This window comes from Nematolebias whitei, chromosome 8, assembly GCF_014905685.2.
Source record: "Nematolebias whitei isolate Nwh7 chromosome 8, NemWhi1, whole genome shotgun sequence".
NCBI classification, from domain to species: domain Eukaryota; kingdom Metazoa; phylum Chordata; class Actinopteri; order Cyprinodontiformes; family Rivulidae; genus Nematolebias; species Nematolebias whitei.
Window position 1 is genome coordinate 28,741,680 of NC_056505.1, and position 16,797 is coordinate 28,758,476.

The window sequence follows — 16,797 nt, forward strand, 5'->3', positions numbered from 1 at the left end:
TAAATGTACAGAGTTAATGATCTTTACATCAGTGTTGGTGCCGTAGTAGTACTCACCTAGCTCACATACGATGGCGATGGAAGCTCGAACCATGCGGTCTCTCTCCTGCAGCCCATCTGTTCCCACAGCAATAAGAGAATTTGCAACAGCGGTGGGGAACAGTGTTGCATTGACAGTGATTATCTACAGAGGAGAAACAAAAGAAAAGCCCTAAACAGGTCTGAAGAAGCCAAGCAAAGCAAAAACTTGTATTTTTAACTTTTAATTAATAATAATTTAACAATAATAAAACCTCAGGTTTATATTGACAGAGTAAGCACTTTCAGCTCCTTATTATTTTGTTCTTCCCAGGACTCCAAGTTAATCAAATGCAACCTCAGACAAAGAACAATACATGACATTTAACACAATTCTATTTTTTTTTAAGCTAAACAAAAATGCAGATGCAATGCATGGAAAAACGAAGTACAGGTTATCTGCTCTTTAAGTGATAAAAGGGTAAAAACAGTCAGGCAGTGCTGGATAAATGCAACTGGAATGCACATTTTTCACTTTAAAACATTTCAGTATTTGTCAGAGCGTCCAGCTACAACAAGGACCACTGAACCATTTAGGTTTCTGTGTTCTAAAGAACTGGAAGCTTGTTGATGAGCTCACGTTTATACAACTTTTGGCCAGTTAGGCTACAGCCTTTATTTAGCAACCTTAGAATGGCTGCGGCTGAGTGGTTAGAGCAGTCGTCCTCCAATGCAAGAGTTGGAGGGTTCAAATCCACCAGCAGTCAGATGCCGAAGTGTCCCTGAGCAAGACACTGAACCCCTCATTGCATCCGATGTGTGTCCCATCAATGTATGAATGTGATAAAGCTCTGACTAATCTCTTTAGTATGATTTGTTCAAATAACTTTGTAGAGATCTACAAACCGGATTCCAAAAAAGTTGGGACACTAAACAAATTGTGAATAAAAACTGAATGCAATGATGTGGTGGTGCCAACATCTAATATTTTATTCAGAATAGAACACAAATCACAGATCAAAAGTTTAAACTGAGAGAATGTCTCATTTTAAGGGAAAAATCTGTTGTTTCCAAATTTCATGGCATCAACAAATCCCCAAAAAGTTGGGACAAGTCCATTTTTACCACTGTGTGGCATCCCCCCTTCTTCTTACAACACTCAACAGACGTCTGGGGACAGAGGAGACCAGTTTCTCAAGTTTAGAAATAGGAATGCTCTCCTATTCATGTCTAATACAGGCCTCTAACTGTTCAATCGTCTTGGGCCTTCTTTGTCGCACCTTCCTCTTTATGATGCTCCAAATGTTCTCTATAGGTGAAAGATCTGGACTGCAGGCTGGCCATTTCAGTACCCGGATCCTTCTCCTACGTAGCCATGATGTTGTGATTGCTGCAGAATGTGGTCTGGCATTATCGTGTTGAAAAATGCAGGGTCTTCCCTGAAAGAGATGACGTCTAGATGGGAGCGTATGTTGTTCTAGAACCTGAACATAGTTCTCTGCATTTCCAGACATGCAAGCTGCCCATGCTACAAGCGCTCATGCAACCCCATACCATCAGTGATGCAGGCTTCTGAACGGAGCGTTGATAACAACTTGGGCTATCCTTGTCCTCTCTGGTCCGGATGACATGGCGTCCCAGTGTTCCATAAAGAACTTCAAATCATGACTCATCTGACCACAGAACAGTCTTCCATTTTGCCACACTCCATTTTAAATGACCCCTGGCCCAGTGCAAACGTCTGAGCTTGTGGAGCTTAGAAATGGCTTCCTCTTTGCACTGTAGAGTTTCAGCTGGCAACGGTGGATGGCACGGTGGATTGTGTTCACTGACAATGCTTTCTGGAAGTATTCCTGAGCCCATTCTGTTATTTCCTTGAAAGTGGCATTCCTGTTTGAGGTGCAGTGACGTTTAAGGACCTGGAAATCACGAGCATCCAGGAGAGTTTTACGGCCTTGACCCTTACGCACAGAGATTGTTCCAGATTCTCTGAATCTTTTGATGATGTTATGCACGGTTGATAATGATAACTTAAAAGTCTTTGCTATTTTACGCTGGGTAACATCATTCTGGTATTGCTGCACTATCTTTCTGCGCAACAATGGTAGAATTGGTGATTCTCTTACCATCTTGGCTTCTGAGAGACACTGACACTCTGAGAAGCTCTTTTTATACCCAATCATGTTGTCAATTGACCTAATTAGTGTTAATTGGTCTTCCAGCTGTTTGTTTTATGCTCAATTTTTTTTTCCAGCCACGTATTGCTACTTGTCCTAACTTTTTTGGGATTTGTTGACACTGTGAAATTTTGAATCAATATATTTTTCCTTTAAAATGTTACATTTACTCAGATTAAACTTTTGATCCGTCATCTATGTTATATTACGAATAAAATATTGACATTTGCCATCTACATCATTGCATTCAGTTTTTATTCACAATTTGTTTAGTGTCCCAACTTTTTTGGAATCCGGTTTGTAGTAGAATGCTGTATGAATTGGTAAATGAGGACACAGATTGTGTTGTAAAGCAATTTGAGTGTCTTGATAAGATAGAAAGGTGCTATTTACCATTTAAGTTTTACAGTCCAGTCCAACAAATGCCGATACACTAGTCCCTTGCTAATTCACGGTTCAACTTTTGCACGGTTCGACTTTTGCGGACTGGCTCTTTCGTGGTTTTTTAACGATTGTCAACTTTAGTAGTACTCACCTGATTGGGATGATACGAGATAAAAAGTTAATGAAAAAACACAGTACTTCAGACAGATGTCACCATTTTGTAGTTTTCTTTCAATTAGCCTAGACTATAACACCAGTCAATGAACTACACTACCCAGAAGCAAACAGTGCTTCTGGCCAATGTTTTCTGCCGAAATAGAGGGATTGTTATGCAACGCAATCTATGCTAGCCGGTGTTTCCCCCAGATAACATGTCATGGCGGGGCGCTCATGCTGTCCGTGATTTTTGTCAGTGGTGGGTTGGGGGGTAATGCACCGACAGTATTACAGTTTTAGAGCAGGGGTGGGGGAGAGACGACAGATTCAGTGTCTTGCCCGGGGACACTTCGACATGTGACTGCTGGTGGATTCGAACCCCCAATTCTTGCATCGGAGGACAACTGCTCTAACCACTCTGCCACAGCCACCCCAAGTAAGGGAGCGAGCAGCTTGTCTCTAAGAAATTGGGAGGGAGACCTTTGACGTGACATGGGCTGTCTCATTTCGGTTCTCAAAATGGCAGACGCTCTGTGTGGTTTGAGCTCTTTAGCATAGCATTTTTCACACAAAGCTTTTAATTTAAAAAAATCAGTAAACAAGTTCTCAGCTTCTTTTTGCAGAGAAAAACAACTTTTTACACGAAGGCACGGGTTTCAACCATGAATTTTGGAGCTTCGACAAGACAGAGTTTTTTTCCCCGAGATCGGCCTGTTAGCTTAGCTTGTAGCTTAGCTTCATAACTTAGCTGCTTAATGATCCAAAAACGTGGTTTTGTATGTTTAAAATGGATTTTAAAGAGAAAGGCAGGGGTCAGTGAAGAGCACCAGAGTTGAGCTTTTTGTCATCCAGTGTCTTCAGTAGAAAGAGACACAAAGAAACAATAAAGCCGATAAATGAAAATCAAGTTGATAATTGTCATTTATCATGTGAGTAATTGATTTATTGTGACAGGCCTATTTGTAAAGCCTTAAAATATAAAGAAATACAAAAATAAATACAGCGTTCCTACTTTGAAGTTTTTCACTTATCACGGGGGGGGGGGGGGGGGACACACATAACCCCCATGATAAATGAGGGACTACTGTAATGCAATTAATAGTCTAATCAAAAATCAATCAGTTTGCACACTCAGAGAACCACAATCACAGAGGAACCTGGCGACTCCTCGAGGACACAAACAGCACATCACAGGCCTTGCTGTCGAGCAAACGTTGAGGCAAAAATTCCAGGTTATGAACGGCATGTAATCTGTTTAAACACAAGTCTAAACCCTGCAAATTAAGAAAACTAAGAAGTCTCAAAAATTCTGTTTTAGCATGAAGAGAGGGGTCATGTTACTGCCTGTGTAGCCAATAGACCATGCTCTAAATCACAGTGCACTGTATGTGTGTAGATGGTTTACAGTAAACTACAGAATGAGCTATAAATAACCTTGCCTGCGAACTCTTTAAACTATCCTCGCTGACACTGCTGCTGACCCAAAGAGCTGTTCTGATCGCACTGTTCTGGCATCAGGCTGTGCAGTGAGGGTAATATTTCCTATCAACTCTACAAATAGTACAAAAGAACAGAAAAAATATACTGATATATCTTACCTTTCGGACCAGTCTCAAAGCCTGAGTTCTCTCCCCCTCATTACTTTGCTGGATGTCGATGCATCTGAAACAACCCAAAGACAATCGTTGTATCTTTCTAGTAAACACATCCAGATGTTATTAATAGCTGAACAAACCCGCTGTAGAAAACACAAACAATGCACTTCATATCAACTAGAACATTTTTAATAAACGGACCTTCCTTAAAAAGAAAAACACCACAGCATGAAGTCATCTAACACCACGTCTCAATCTCAGAATCTTACCTTGCTATCAGATAATCCACCTGCAGTTTGAGGACCTTCCGCAGGACGTTGGTGTCTCTGATCAGGTAGCGGAGCGCCCGCAAACCTGCAGCTCGCACTTCCTTAGCCTCATTTAACAGAGCTAATCGCAAACTGGAGATTGAAGAAATATTCTTAAAGTACTTGGACAGAAAAGCAGCACAAACAATATGACAAATATAAGTCTCAGGCCTAGACGTTGCATGTTGTTTCCTTTTGCTACAGGACAAAAAAGAATATTTCCAGAGCAGATATTGAAAAGATTAGTTACCAAATGATGATTTCTTCATATGTAAACCCAAAGTTTTCTTCACGGTGTCCAATGCTGCAAAGCAGCTGTAACAATAAAAAGACAAAATCCATTATTTGCTTATCAACCAAGACTACAATACAAATTATATATAAACAGTTGCTCAGTAAATTATTTCCTGCCTAAAAATGTCTTTAAAAAAATAAAACCTCAGACTTGGTTCCAATACCTAATTAAAAATGAACAAGGCTGCACAGTGGTTTCAGGAAGAGGAGGTGCATGTTACAATTAACACAAGGCAGCAATAATTATATTAGAAGACTTCTGAGCAGGTTGTGACTATTTATGCATGCGTGCCGGTAAAGGTCTTGTTGACTGTCGAGAACAAGAACACCGTTTGTTACACGACAATCAATATTTGCTAAAAACTTTCACAAAAACCATCTCACAACTTTCTAGAACTTTAGTTTTTTATTTATTATTACTGGTACCTTCTTCGACAAATTTTGTACAGCATTAAAATACAGATTAAAAATAAATAACTGTTTATGGAGACACATGCCTGCCAAAGCCATGCAGTGTCTGTTCTACGATCACTTGGTAGGAGAAGGTGAACAGAAAAGGGATACCGTACTTTCCACCGTATGTCGTATCAGTCCAAATATGTGTAATAAAGAGGGAAAAAAACATAAAAATGTTGCTTCGCTGTATAAGTTGCATCTATTACGCGTCACCACTGACAACCTGGAAATGTAAGCCGGTGTTATGCCAAAAATCAAATGGCTGCCAAATGATGGCCGTGGGAGCATACACGGGAGGACTTTAACAAGATTAATACTTAAAAACAATTATTTGTTTGCTTAAAATTATAGTAAAGGTGCGTCTCAGTTGAATTTTTCCTTAATAAATGCACTTTAATGGTCAAATCATCTGCATTTCGCCATGCCGCCCAGGCGAAATGCAGCTGATTTGACGTTTGCTCCAGGAGTTCTGGAGCATGATGAAGGTGGCTTACTTTGGCAAGCCAAGTGTCTCATTAATAGCCACTTTTACCTATTAATGACACTTGGCTTGCCACATTGGTCGACTGCCCACTAGTGGCTGAAAATAGTAGTGTTCAAAATTTCTGTGTCTGAAAGAATGAAATCATCAGATCTCAGCCAAAAATTGGGTTATAAATAGGGATGCACAATATTATCGGCCGATATTAGTGTTAAATTTCAATTCATAGGCCAAAATAACTCACCAATATAAAAGGCGCTGTTTTTGACTGCAGCGGCAGCACACCATGATGACGTTACAGCGGCAGCGCAACGACGTCACGTGCGCCTACCCCATCTCACGGCGGAGAGGAAAATTCAAAATGTTGGCGTGTGGAAGTTTTATTTTTCGTTGGTGAAGATGTCGGATTCTGAAGATTTATGGACTACGTTGAGATTCGCTACATCGTCCCCAGTCGGAGATATTTTTCCGACAGAACGTTACCCGAGTTACAAGCCGTCATATTCAACGTCATTGAAAAGCTAATAGCCGATAGCACGGCTTGTTGGGTGAGTTTTACCACAGACATTTGGACGTCGTGTTAGCCTCGTTAGCATGTTTAATCTTACGGAACAATGGATAGACAAAAACTTTGAACTTAAGCTGTCCTTCATGCACAAGAGTGCAGAGGATCCTGCACTGCAACTACGAACCAGGAACAAGCCTCCACAAGTGAGACAGCATCGCAGGTGACTAATGTTAATAAACAACATTTAACATTTTTCATTTAATATAAGTTAAAGTGCTATGCATATATCTGTTAGTGAATATATGTCACCAGCTCTTACAGCTGTTGCACGATTTTTGTAGCAAATAAGCCTAAATAAGAGGGCTATGTTCAGACAAAGGAACGTATATAAAATATTGGTTATTGGCCGAATAAGTTTTAACATATCGGCCAAAAATCCAATATCGTGCATCCCTAGTTATAAATATGGGAAAAACACATAAATACACCACTTTGCTGTATAAGTCACAGGGCATGCTAATCTATGCAACAACCAAAAAAAGGCGACTTATACGCTGGAAAATACAGTAACATCAGTGAAGTAGATGGACGCTGTATTTTGAAAGTGAAAGTAGCGACACATTCACAGGTTCAGGAGTGAGTGTGGCTCCAAACATTGTGTTTTTTTTTTATCAGTACGTCTGCTTCACACCGACATTTGTTTTGGACACATAAAAACAGACTGATGACAGAATGTCTTTAATATTTTAAACAAATGTTTTCAATTCCTCTGGTTGCAAACCAGCTGCTCATATTCTCCCCTGCAAGGCCTCACAGTGTTTTTCTCCTTTCAGTGTGAATTTCTACCTTCAGAGGTTCCATCACAACAAGTCCCCCGTCTTTAGCAGGAACCCACACAGACCTGAGCATCAGCTAAGTCTCATCTACAAACAACATGGTCTGAAGCACACTGTATGAGCAAAACAATGACAATTTTGAAGCAAAGAAACACCTCTCACTCCTTCATATATCTCCAGGCAAAGGCTAACAAGCAACAAGTCGGTGCTATTCCTACACAGCAGCTCAGATTATGGATGCTGATCCTGATGCCAAGGAATTCATCTATTAGTTTTGTATGAATTATCTCTCAAAGTACCATATAGCTGAGCAGGATGGACAGCAACAAGGGCCTGGGTGGATATTGGGTTGTTTGAAACTAGTTGCGATATCAGAGCCTGAGCACGTGGGGAGAAGAGATGGGAGTGAGGGGCATGTGACGCTCTCCACATGGGATTAGGTCACCCTCGCTGTCTTGGAACCCTTAAAAGGAATCAAAGCGATAGGGCTGTAACAGATGTACATATGTCATGATGACTATTAGCCTTGAGTGGGTTGTAAACACGAGGCGGACAGACTGCAGTCACACAAACCAGGCTCACACTTAGCCTTCAGTCTGCTCCAACCAGCTACACAGCTCTCACTGTGCAGAGCCACAAACAATTGTTTACATCTGCGGCAGACAGACAGAAGCAGTGAAAGGTCTGGAGTTAGTAGAGATTCAGCAAATCTCTAAGCAGTAGCAGATAAACGAGCTCTGGGTTTGTAAATTGCACAGTTGTGTAAATAATTTAGACATTTTTCAGTGAAGTGGTGCTGGTCAAAAAAGCACAATGTCACTAAAAACACAAGACACTACTAGTTTTCTCCTCCCACGCTCGGTTATTCCCTCCTATTACACCAAGGAACCTTTAAAATGTTCCAGTATGTTTTGAATAGAAGACAGAAAACACCCTGGAAAGGTTTATCACCGGGCTGTGACACCAGATCCTTCCAGACCTACTTAAAAGCAGTGTTCTCGACCTGAGACTTACTTTCAGTATCGACATCAAAGAGAGAATACAGGTTTTTAGTCATAGTGTTTTTGGTTCATGATACGTACAACACATTAAATACTCTTAGTTTTCAACTCGAGAGTGTTCGTGATGCACATTAAACCGGAGTGCTTTCCCACGCCTACAGCTCCAGTTACATTAACTGTCATCATCCCAATGACAGGCACAGCTAGACCTGCTAGCAGCAACACCCAAGGAGAGATAATCAAGAAACAGCCAATCAGACCCTACACTAATTCAAAATAATTAATAGACAGAGTTTGACAGTGCATTAGACTCAAAAAGACAAAAAAGACTGATGTTTATAGGTACGGAAGATGTTCACAACAAGAGCCAACTTGGTTTATATGGTTTCTTTAAAGGTGTTCAAACAGAAACCACCTTCATGTATAGCTGTCACTACATTTCAGTGATGACAACGTTAATGACAAAACAAATGTGGAGTGGGATGACTGGAACTGCACAGAGTTACCTTGATGAAGTTGTTCAGGTGGCCCAGTTTTCGCATGTTACTGACTCCATGAGGTTTGGCCACATTTTGGAGGATTTCACGAAGGTTTTCTGATGGTTCTGCAGAAACATGTGAAGAAAATGCAGCGTAACTAAAGAAAGGTCTCAAGTCACGCCATCATCTTAGGTAAGGACCTGTAATTGATTCATTACAGGAAGGAAGTAGGCTCAGCGGCATGAACTAAATTAGTGTACAGTCAAAACAAGACCTAGAGAGTGAAACACAAGACTGGAGCAGATAAGTGTTTTGTTTTCAGTTCCTTACTAATCTCATGTGCCGACTACAATTCTAAATGTTACTCACAAAAAGAAAGCGGTTTTAAAACAGAGTACTCCTTGACAATGAAGGAGCAGTTGCAGCTCTGGCAGCAGAGAAGATGCAGTAAAAGCTGCAAACAATAAGAATATGCCTCAGTAATTAAAGTTTTTTTTTTTAAATATATATAGCACAAAATGAGTTTGCAGGTAGCAGCTTTACGGGTTGAAGGACTTTGCAAACAGTAAATTAATTGTTTTTGATTTTGTAAAACTGTGCAAAAATAAGAAAAACACTGTTTTGGTTATTTAGATTTTGTCATTTGAATAAAAAAGCACAATGAAACATTTAAAACTAAACCTTTAGTAAGAAATATTTTACATCAATGTATCTGTTTGACTTAGAGCCTCATCAATCCTTCATCATTAACCCTCATTTAATACTGTATGAAATACATTCGGAGTGGACTTGATAAAGTGTGTGCTTTTGTCTCTTGTGCAGGTGAGAATCTTTAACTCTTGAGCACAGACATGGTTTGACTTTTGCATTTTTAGACAAGTACTACTAGAACTTTGCACACATTAGAAACATTAAGTGTTGTTTTGAATTCGCAACTTAAATTTGCAGCTCATAATCCGATGGTGTCCAAAACTACTGACTGCTTGAATGTTATAAATTCATGTTCGTCTGTAAAGGCTGTTCAGTCATAAATGCATGCTCTGATTCTGTCATACCTTTTCTTTATTGCACATTTGTAAATGTGTTATTGCCTTGATTTAAAGGTTTAGAGCAAAATGATTTTAAAAGACAGAAATACAGGAGAATAAACTACAACATTTGAACAATCTTGTTTTCTTAGAGGTCCTAAAGTTTACAATTAAAAAAACAACTGATTTATCAAGGCAGCACGGTGGTGCAGTTGGTAGAGCTGCCGCCTCTCAGCAAGAAGGTCGCCGGATCGAATCCTGGCTGCGCTGCCATTGGGGGTGGAGTTTGCATGTTCTCTCCGTGCATGCGTGAGTTTTCTCAAGATATCCTGATGCATGCTCAATAATCCAGTTAGAAAAATCTAAAAAAAAGTCAAGTCAGGTCCTCTGGATGTTCAAAAAAGTTTTCTCAAGGTACTCCAGTTTCCTCTCACAGACCAAAAACATGCATGTTAGACTGATTAACTCTAAATTGTCCCTAGGTGTGAGTGAGAGAGTGAATGGTTGTCTCTATGTGTCCCTGTGATGGACTTGCAACCTGTCTAGGGTGTCCCCCACCACTCGCACAGTGACTGCTGGATATGAGCACCAGTGACCCGTGACCCAAAAAGGAAGAAGCGGGTAAAAAGACAATGGATGGATGGATGAATTATCAAGAGTTTTTATATTCTTAAGACACACAAAGACAAATCTGTGAACATTAATGCACAGAAGGTTATAAATTGGTTAAAAGTTTTCTCCTTTTGTATGCATTAGTCTCCTGTTTTTATCTGTATATTTTGTGTTTTATTATTGCTTTAGTTTAGTTTTGGTTGATTGAGAAAAACAAATATATTCTGCATTAATTTGACGTTGTTACAATCCTTAGCAGAAACACAAAATGCAAACTGAATCATTGGCTACAAGTGCTCTTCAATACAATAGTTGCATTATTATATATGTAACACCGCCTATTTTTATTGTCTCTAATAAAACAGCATTAATAATATTCCACAGATTAAAGTCCTAATCGATTACAGATTACCGATTAATTAGCCTAATGGTCAGAATTCATTCAGCAGTCCTTGCAGACATGGTTGCTGCAGCATCATCAGGATGTGTTTATTCAGGACGGTGTAAACAAACCCGGTGTGCAGTGAATCTGACCCGGCTGAGCAGCTGTGGATCAGAACCGCCCATATGTGCCGCTCACCAGACCCAGTTTGTCATCATGGAGCCGGCCATGACCGATGCACGAGCTCCCTGGCTAAATAAGAGGCTCTGTTTCCCACTCACAGGCACCAAAACAACAGCGCGTCGTCATGGCTGGCTAGCTGAGGCAGCTAACTCAGCTCGTTAGTTAGCTAGCTGCGCGCCTGTTAATCGTTGGTAATGCTTTTATAGTATTTACACGAGACAGACAGGGAAAGTAACAAAAGGAAAACTACAAACAAAACACATCTGCACACAGCGCTTCGTTTCAATCACTGGGGCTAGGGCTCGCAGTAAAGTGCCCTGATCCATTTTGAATAATCGCTGCTTACCTCTGGTCAGATCCAGCGGTACGTTCTCCTCCCCGCTGTCATTCCGACCTGTCAAAAACACACGCAGCGCGCACACAGACACATCACTCCGAGCTCAGCACTCGTCTCGGGACACCTGCTTTGCAGAACACCGCTGTTACAGCTGTCACTGAATTCATTTTGCTCAAGCTTACCTCGCATCCGAAGACTCCGGATAGGACGGCCGCGGAAGCTGGCCGCCATGTCTCCAGGAACATACACAACACCGGAAACTTCGTGGTGTCTCGCGAGAATACAGACAACCCGAGCCCCGCAAACTAGTTGTGGTGGGCTTACTACAGATCTGAGATCAGCTCATATTGACAAATCAAAGCAATGGAGCAATGGAGAAAACACAAATCTGACCTGGAGACTGTTGATCAGAGCTGTTTAAACCAGCAGAACTGGTGAATTTCAACACAGTACGACATGAAATTTAAAATAGTAGGTTCAAACAAAACTAAATGAAAAATACATTTGTTAAATTAACTCACACTTTGCTTAATTATTGGTAAAAACACAAAAATAAACTCACAATAACGTAATTATTATTAGTGCTTACCATTTTAATGACTACTCAAACACAAACTGACTTCTTCACATTGTAGATTAATTTTAATATAATGCAGTGCATGCATTACACAACAGTTCAATGTACTTTACTGAGTATGTTAACATTATTGAAACAGAAAACCCTGAACACAGACAGTGAGATTAAATGTTTATAAACAATATATTTTTGTCTATTTTACATAACATTAATACCCTCTTTATTATAAAACATGCTTTAGAGATATTTAAGGTTCTTTATTGTCATTCGCATCACATGTGGTACATGAAGTGGAATGAAATTGTGTATTCAAGGTCCCAGTTACATCCAAAAATATAAAGTATAAAAAGAGAAATTGTATACAAAGATTTAAGATGTATGCTAAACAATAATAATGTAATATAATATGGTGTATTAAACAGCAACCTGAACATGAGTCTGTTGTGAACAGATGGGAATACAGAGAATGGGGCAAAAACAGTGTGTGCTGAATGAGTGGGGTCCTTCATGAAGCAGGTGGTCCTCTTCTTGCATCTAGATGTGTAAATGTCTGTGATGGTGGGGAGGCCGACTCCAACAGACTTCTGTGCAGCCTTCACCACTCTCTGCAAAGCTTTTCTTTCTGCAGCAGTGCAGCCTCCATGCCACACGTTGATGCTGGAGCACAGGATGCTCTCCACTGCACACCTGTAGAAGGAGGTGAGGACTGAGCTTCCCATTCCAGCTCACCTCAGCAACATTGCTTTATTTGGGGGTAAAAATACTAAATTACTAAAGTGTATTTAAGACGTAAACTGTTCACATTAGTCTGGTATTACCTAAGCTATGCAACATTTAAACGTCATACATTCCAATCACAACATTTGTGCACAAAATTACAATGTAGTAGGTCCAGAATATCACTTAATTTGTCTACATCTTAAAAAATGCAGTTTAGTTGCGTTACTAAAACCATCTGTGAAATATCAACATAAAAACAATTCAAGTCAGTGAAAATGCTTGGATCAAGTTAGAGATCAAATAACAGTTGCTATAAGGAGAAAAGTTCAAACTGGACACATAAGAGGGTGGGAGAAAAACAAAATATTTGATGGATTTTGTGGCAAAATGTTAAAGTTTTAAACATACCAGTGAACAGATCTCTGCCAACACTTAACATTATTTGTGCAAATGAGGGGATGTGGAGATATTGAATTCAATCTGCATTACAAGACTTCACTACCCTGCTTCACCAGTAGATGGCGATCACACATGAAAATCAAAAAATGTCCAATGAAGAAGTGCAGCAGCTTGACCTACTCTGTGCTCGAGGCGATTAGGCTCATTATGCTACTCTGGTTTTGAATAATGCACATTTGTTGTCAGCTTCCTGACTTCTTACATTCATGTTTCTTCCTGAAAGATTAACATTGCAACGAGATGTTTCACCTTTTGGTATTAAAGTATCACGTTTGCAAAGTTCCTGCATCTTTTAATACAAACTGATAGTTTCAAACTGTACTGAAGTATAATAAAAAGTCTTATTGAAAAAGACGTCAGTTTATGATTTACACTACCAATGATACTTTATATGTGGCACTTTATTAGAAAAAAAAAAACATTTTGAGGCCTGACATTTTTAACACCCACCTCCCATTCATATCCTTTTTATTTCCTAAAGTTTAAATTGCAGTTGGTACCCAGAACATAATAAAAACATCCAAAATGTCACAGAAAAAAAAGGGTTTTTATGCCACTTAAAAATCATATAACTTTTCACTGAATAAATGTTCTGTTTCTGCTCAAGATGCTGACAAAAAAAAAAAAAACCATAAATAACTAACAAACACAAAATGAACGTTGCTTGAATCTTAATTTAACTTTTAAATTAAACTTAACCTAAAATACATGAATCTCTATAATTTAAAGTCTGTCCACGTATTGGTGCAGAGCTACAATAGACTGTAATAAATCCCCTGCATGTATTATTTCTTATTCATATTAGTGTTGCAGCAGATATGAGAGCATCAATGTCCTGAATGGCTTTAGAGGTCCTCTGAAGAGCTTCAGTGACGTGGTCCTCATTTACAGGCTCGGGGGTGATCTCAGCAGAACTTTCTTTTGAGTTTCGCTGCTTGCTCTCTGTTCTCAGCAGGTGGCTGTTTTCCAGCAGAACTGGACATGGCATGTTAAAGGATATACACTAATTCTCACAGTAAAAACACGGATGATTTGCACTTTCACAACACTGCAGAGAAGTTTGAATCATTGTCTTAAGTGTTGAAAGATACAGTTGAATCTCTTTATCTTCTCCAGTTCTGCAGCAACAAAATCAGAGCTAAGGTCGAAGAGGAAAATGGATGAAATTAATAGCTATTTGAGTAATGGGTGTTTAAAATAAAGTGATTAAAAACAACTTACTGACGATCTGCTGCCTGTGGTATATTCATGTGTTGCTCTATAAGCACAGCACTCGGTGGGCTTTGTTCAAGCACTGCTGGATTAGAACAGTGTTTGTCCTGCAAACACACAATATCACATCACAACAAAGAATGAAGCTTGAATAAAATTATGCTGTAGATATCAACCAATCCAGCAGTAGAAGCAGGGAAGACCTCTTGCACGCAGCTTGGTGTCGCAGGATGCTTCAGCGACAGCGTGGCCTGATTGTAGCAACTAAGGATTCTGAAAAAATGGAACAAAAAATACTAAATGTTTAAATACCTGTAAATACACCCATTGTACTCATCACATTGTAATCAAGTGACATCTTACCTACTTGCACGATTCACAATAGAGCGCAAAGAGTACACCTGTCCAGGGACATCAGGAGGAAGACTGTTTAAATGGTAAGTTAAGTCCTTTACCTGTAAAACAGACAGAGACGAGAGTAATCCAAGAAAGTTGGATTTTACAACGCGTCTATGACGAAAGACTGAATTTTACCTCTTGTTCCTGGAGTCTAGGTTTGCGATGAGTAAAATAAGAGTTCAGGACCCCGTTAGAGCGGATAACGGACTCATCTCCTGGGAAAATCTCTATGACTGGGACCGCTCCACTCAGTACTCTACACAGCAAATATAAAATGGTCACAGAGATGTCGGTAAAGACTCATAAAACTCTAGTTTTATGTACCAAAGCTCCTTCACCAGCAAAATGTGCCTCTTCTCCATGACCTCATTGCTTGACATCGTTAGGTGATTTTTGTCCCACTTTTTAACAAACCTCTTTGAGGCTAGCAAGCTTCTGTGTATGCCCACCTCTGTTTAAATCCCACCACGGTTTTATAACCTGGCTGAGATCAGGTCTATAACCGGGACAATGCAACATCTTACTTCTTTCATTTTGGGCCATTCTGTTGCAGATTCACTGCTGTTCTTGGAACCATTGTCCCGTTTCAGGGCCCCATTTTGGACGATCATATGGCCTCATTTGACTATAAAATATTCTAAAAACTCATTTGAGCTCCTGGTGGACTCAACTACTGCAAGAGGACCAAGTTCTAAAGCTGAAAACAAGCCCAGTCCCCGACCCTCCACAAACATGCTCAACAGTTTATACTGTACGAGACATGCAAGCAAACATGTGCTTTGTTTTCACTAGTAGTTAAATATTGTACAGCGATTATATTAGATCATTTTTCATCTTAAACTTCCTGCTCAGACGTGAGCACTATAGAGCAATCAATAAATCAACAAACATAACTACGATATATAAAGATCAGTCCTTAAAGAAGCCTTGAATGCTCACTGCCACTTAAAAGTAAAATCAGGAAGAACAGAATAAAATATATTCACTAAGGACTAGTGGTTTTGTAAATGTGTACCATTTTAAATTAAATACTCCTTTAAACAAAATGCGTATTTTTGATTTAAAAAGAAAAAAAAAACAATATTTAAAACTATTTTAAAGACTTTTTTTCTGTGCTTTTTGGATATATTTAACATTCAGTTGAAGGCAGAAGACAAAGTACAACCTCTGATGTAAACAACCGTTGGTGATTTTTTTCGTAGCAAACATTAAACTCTTATTAGGCCGTTGGTAACTTTTAAAAACTTGCACCTGTAGATGACTCCTTGACACCACAATATTTTTACAAGTCCTGTTGGAAGGTCTGATTCCTCTTCTTTGGCCAGAGGGTCTTTAAACTTCCACCTGAAAAGGGTAGAAGTTGTTTTAGGAAATTAATTTAGTGGTGCTTGACGTGTTTATTATTAATCCACAAACCTGTGCCAGTGAGGTGAGGAACATGTGAGAGGCAGAGCCTGAGGAAGTCGGGCCTTTCTTTCCTTATGAGATAAGTCAGATATGATCCTTTTCTTATCTGCCTGGTCAGAACTACTGGTTCCTTCTGCATCTTTGCATTTAGAGAAATGAGACGTCCATTGATGTCGAACCAAGGACAGAGGGTAGCTCCACATGGGGGCGACTGCACCGCAGGAGTGACACTGAACCACTGTGGTGGACTGGTACCTCTGTTCAGGCTGAGAAGACAAGTTAATTATCCCATTGAATCTGAGATGTAAGCACACAAATATTTAATATTACCTTTTCCTGAGCATCCTTGTGTAAACTCTGAATATTTTGTTGCTGGTTTGGAGGCTGACTTAAGCTACATGTGAATTCTACAGAGAATTCTTCCCCAGAGGGCGACAGGTTCAACAAGGCCCGTCCCTCCTCTGACCGGACAGTGATGTTGCCTCCAGGTCCGGGCTCAGCCTCAGAGGATGAAAACTCAGGCCAAGTAACATCCAGTTCAAGGCTGAAAAAGGGCTGCCAAAGAGAAATTCTCATCATTAAACTCATAGTTTGCATAAAAGCTGAGGGGTTTGGAGGAATACCTTCTTGTGGTCAGCAGGGATGAGTTCTTCTGGCAGATATGGTCGGCTGGCATACTTATTCCTGAATATCAAAGCACCAACCATCATCTCCTGTAAAATAAATGCATATTTATATAAACACACACACACACACACACACACACACACACACACACACACACACACA

At 39.8% G+C, this 16,797-nt stretch overlaps 2 protein-coding genes across 2 annotated transcripts in view; both read right to left on the reverse strand.

Moving 5' to 3' along the window:
- The window catches only part of LOC119414045 (rapamycin-insensitive companion of mTOR), a 38,452-nt gene extending 26,969 nt beyond the window's left edge, over nt 1–11,483 (reverse strand). The window contains exons 1-7 of the mRNA XM_037681156.1: nt 11,417–11,483; nt 11,244–11,291; nt 8,720–8,817; nt 4,888–4,952; nt 4,599–4,730; nt 4,333–4,396; nt 57–183 (exon numbers count right to left, since the gene is read on the reverse strand). Coding sequence (XP_037537084.1) covers nt 57–183; nt 4,333–4,396; nt 4,599–4,730; nt 4,888–4,952; nt 8,720–8,817; nt 11,244–11,291; nt 11,417–11,465 — 583 coding nt within the window. The 5' untranslated portion in view covers nt 11,466–11,483. The remainder of the gene's footprint in view (nt 1–56; nt 184–4,332; nt 4,397–4,598; nt 4,731–4,887; nt 4,953–8,719; nt 8,818–11,243; nt 11,292–11,416) is intronic.
- A 2,303-nt stretch (nt 11,484–13,786) lies between these two features.
- c8h5orf34 (chromosome 8 C5orf34 homolog) overlaps nt 13,787–16,797 on the reverse strand; it is a 7,071-nt gene continuing 4,060 nt past the window's right edge. Inside the window, exons 2-11 of the mRNA XM_037680690.1 lie at nt 16,632–16,721; nt 16,339–16,563; nt 16,018–16,274; nt 15,853–15,945; nt 14,737–14,857; nt 14,566–14,657; nt 14,406–14,475; nt 14,212–14,309; nt 14,082–14,128; nt 13,787–13,965 (exon numbers count right to left, since the gene is read on the reverse strand). Of these exons, the coding sequence (XP_037536618.1) occupies nt 13,787–13,965; nt 14,082–14,128; nt 14,212–14,309; nt 14,406–14,475; nt 14,566–14,657; nt 14,737–14,857; nt 15,853–15,945; nt 16,018–16,274; nt 16,339–16,563; nt 16,632–16,721 (1,272 nt within the window). The remainder of the gene's footprint in view (nt 13,966–14,081; nt 14,129–14,211; nt 14,310–14,405; nt 14,476–14,565; nt 14,658–14,736; nt 14,858–15,852; nt 15,946–16,017; nt 16,275–16,338; nt 16,564–16,631; nt 16,722–16,797) is intronic.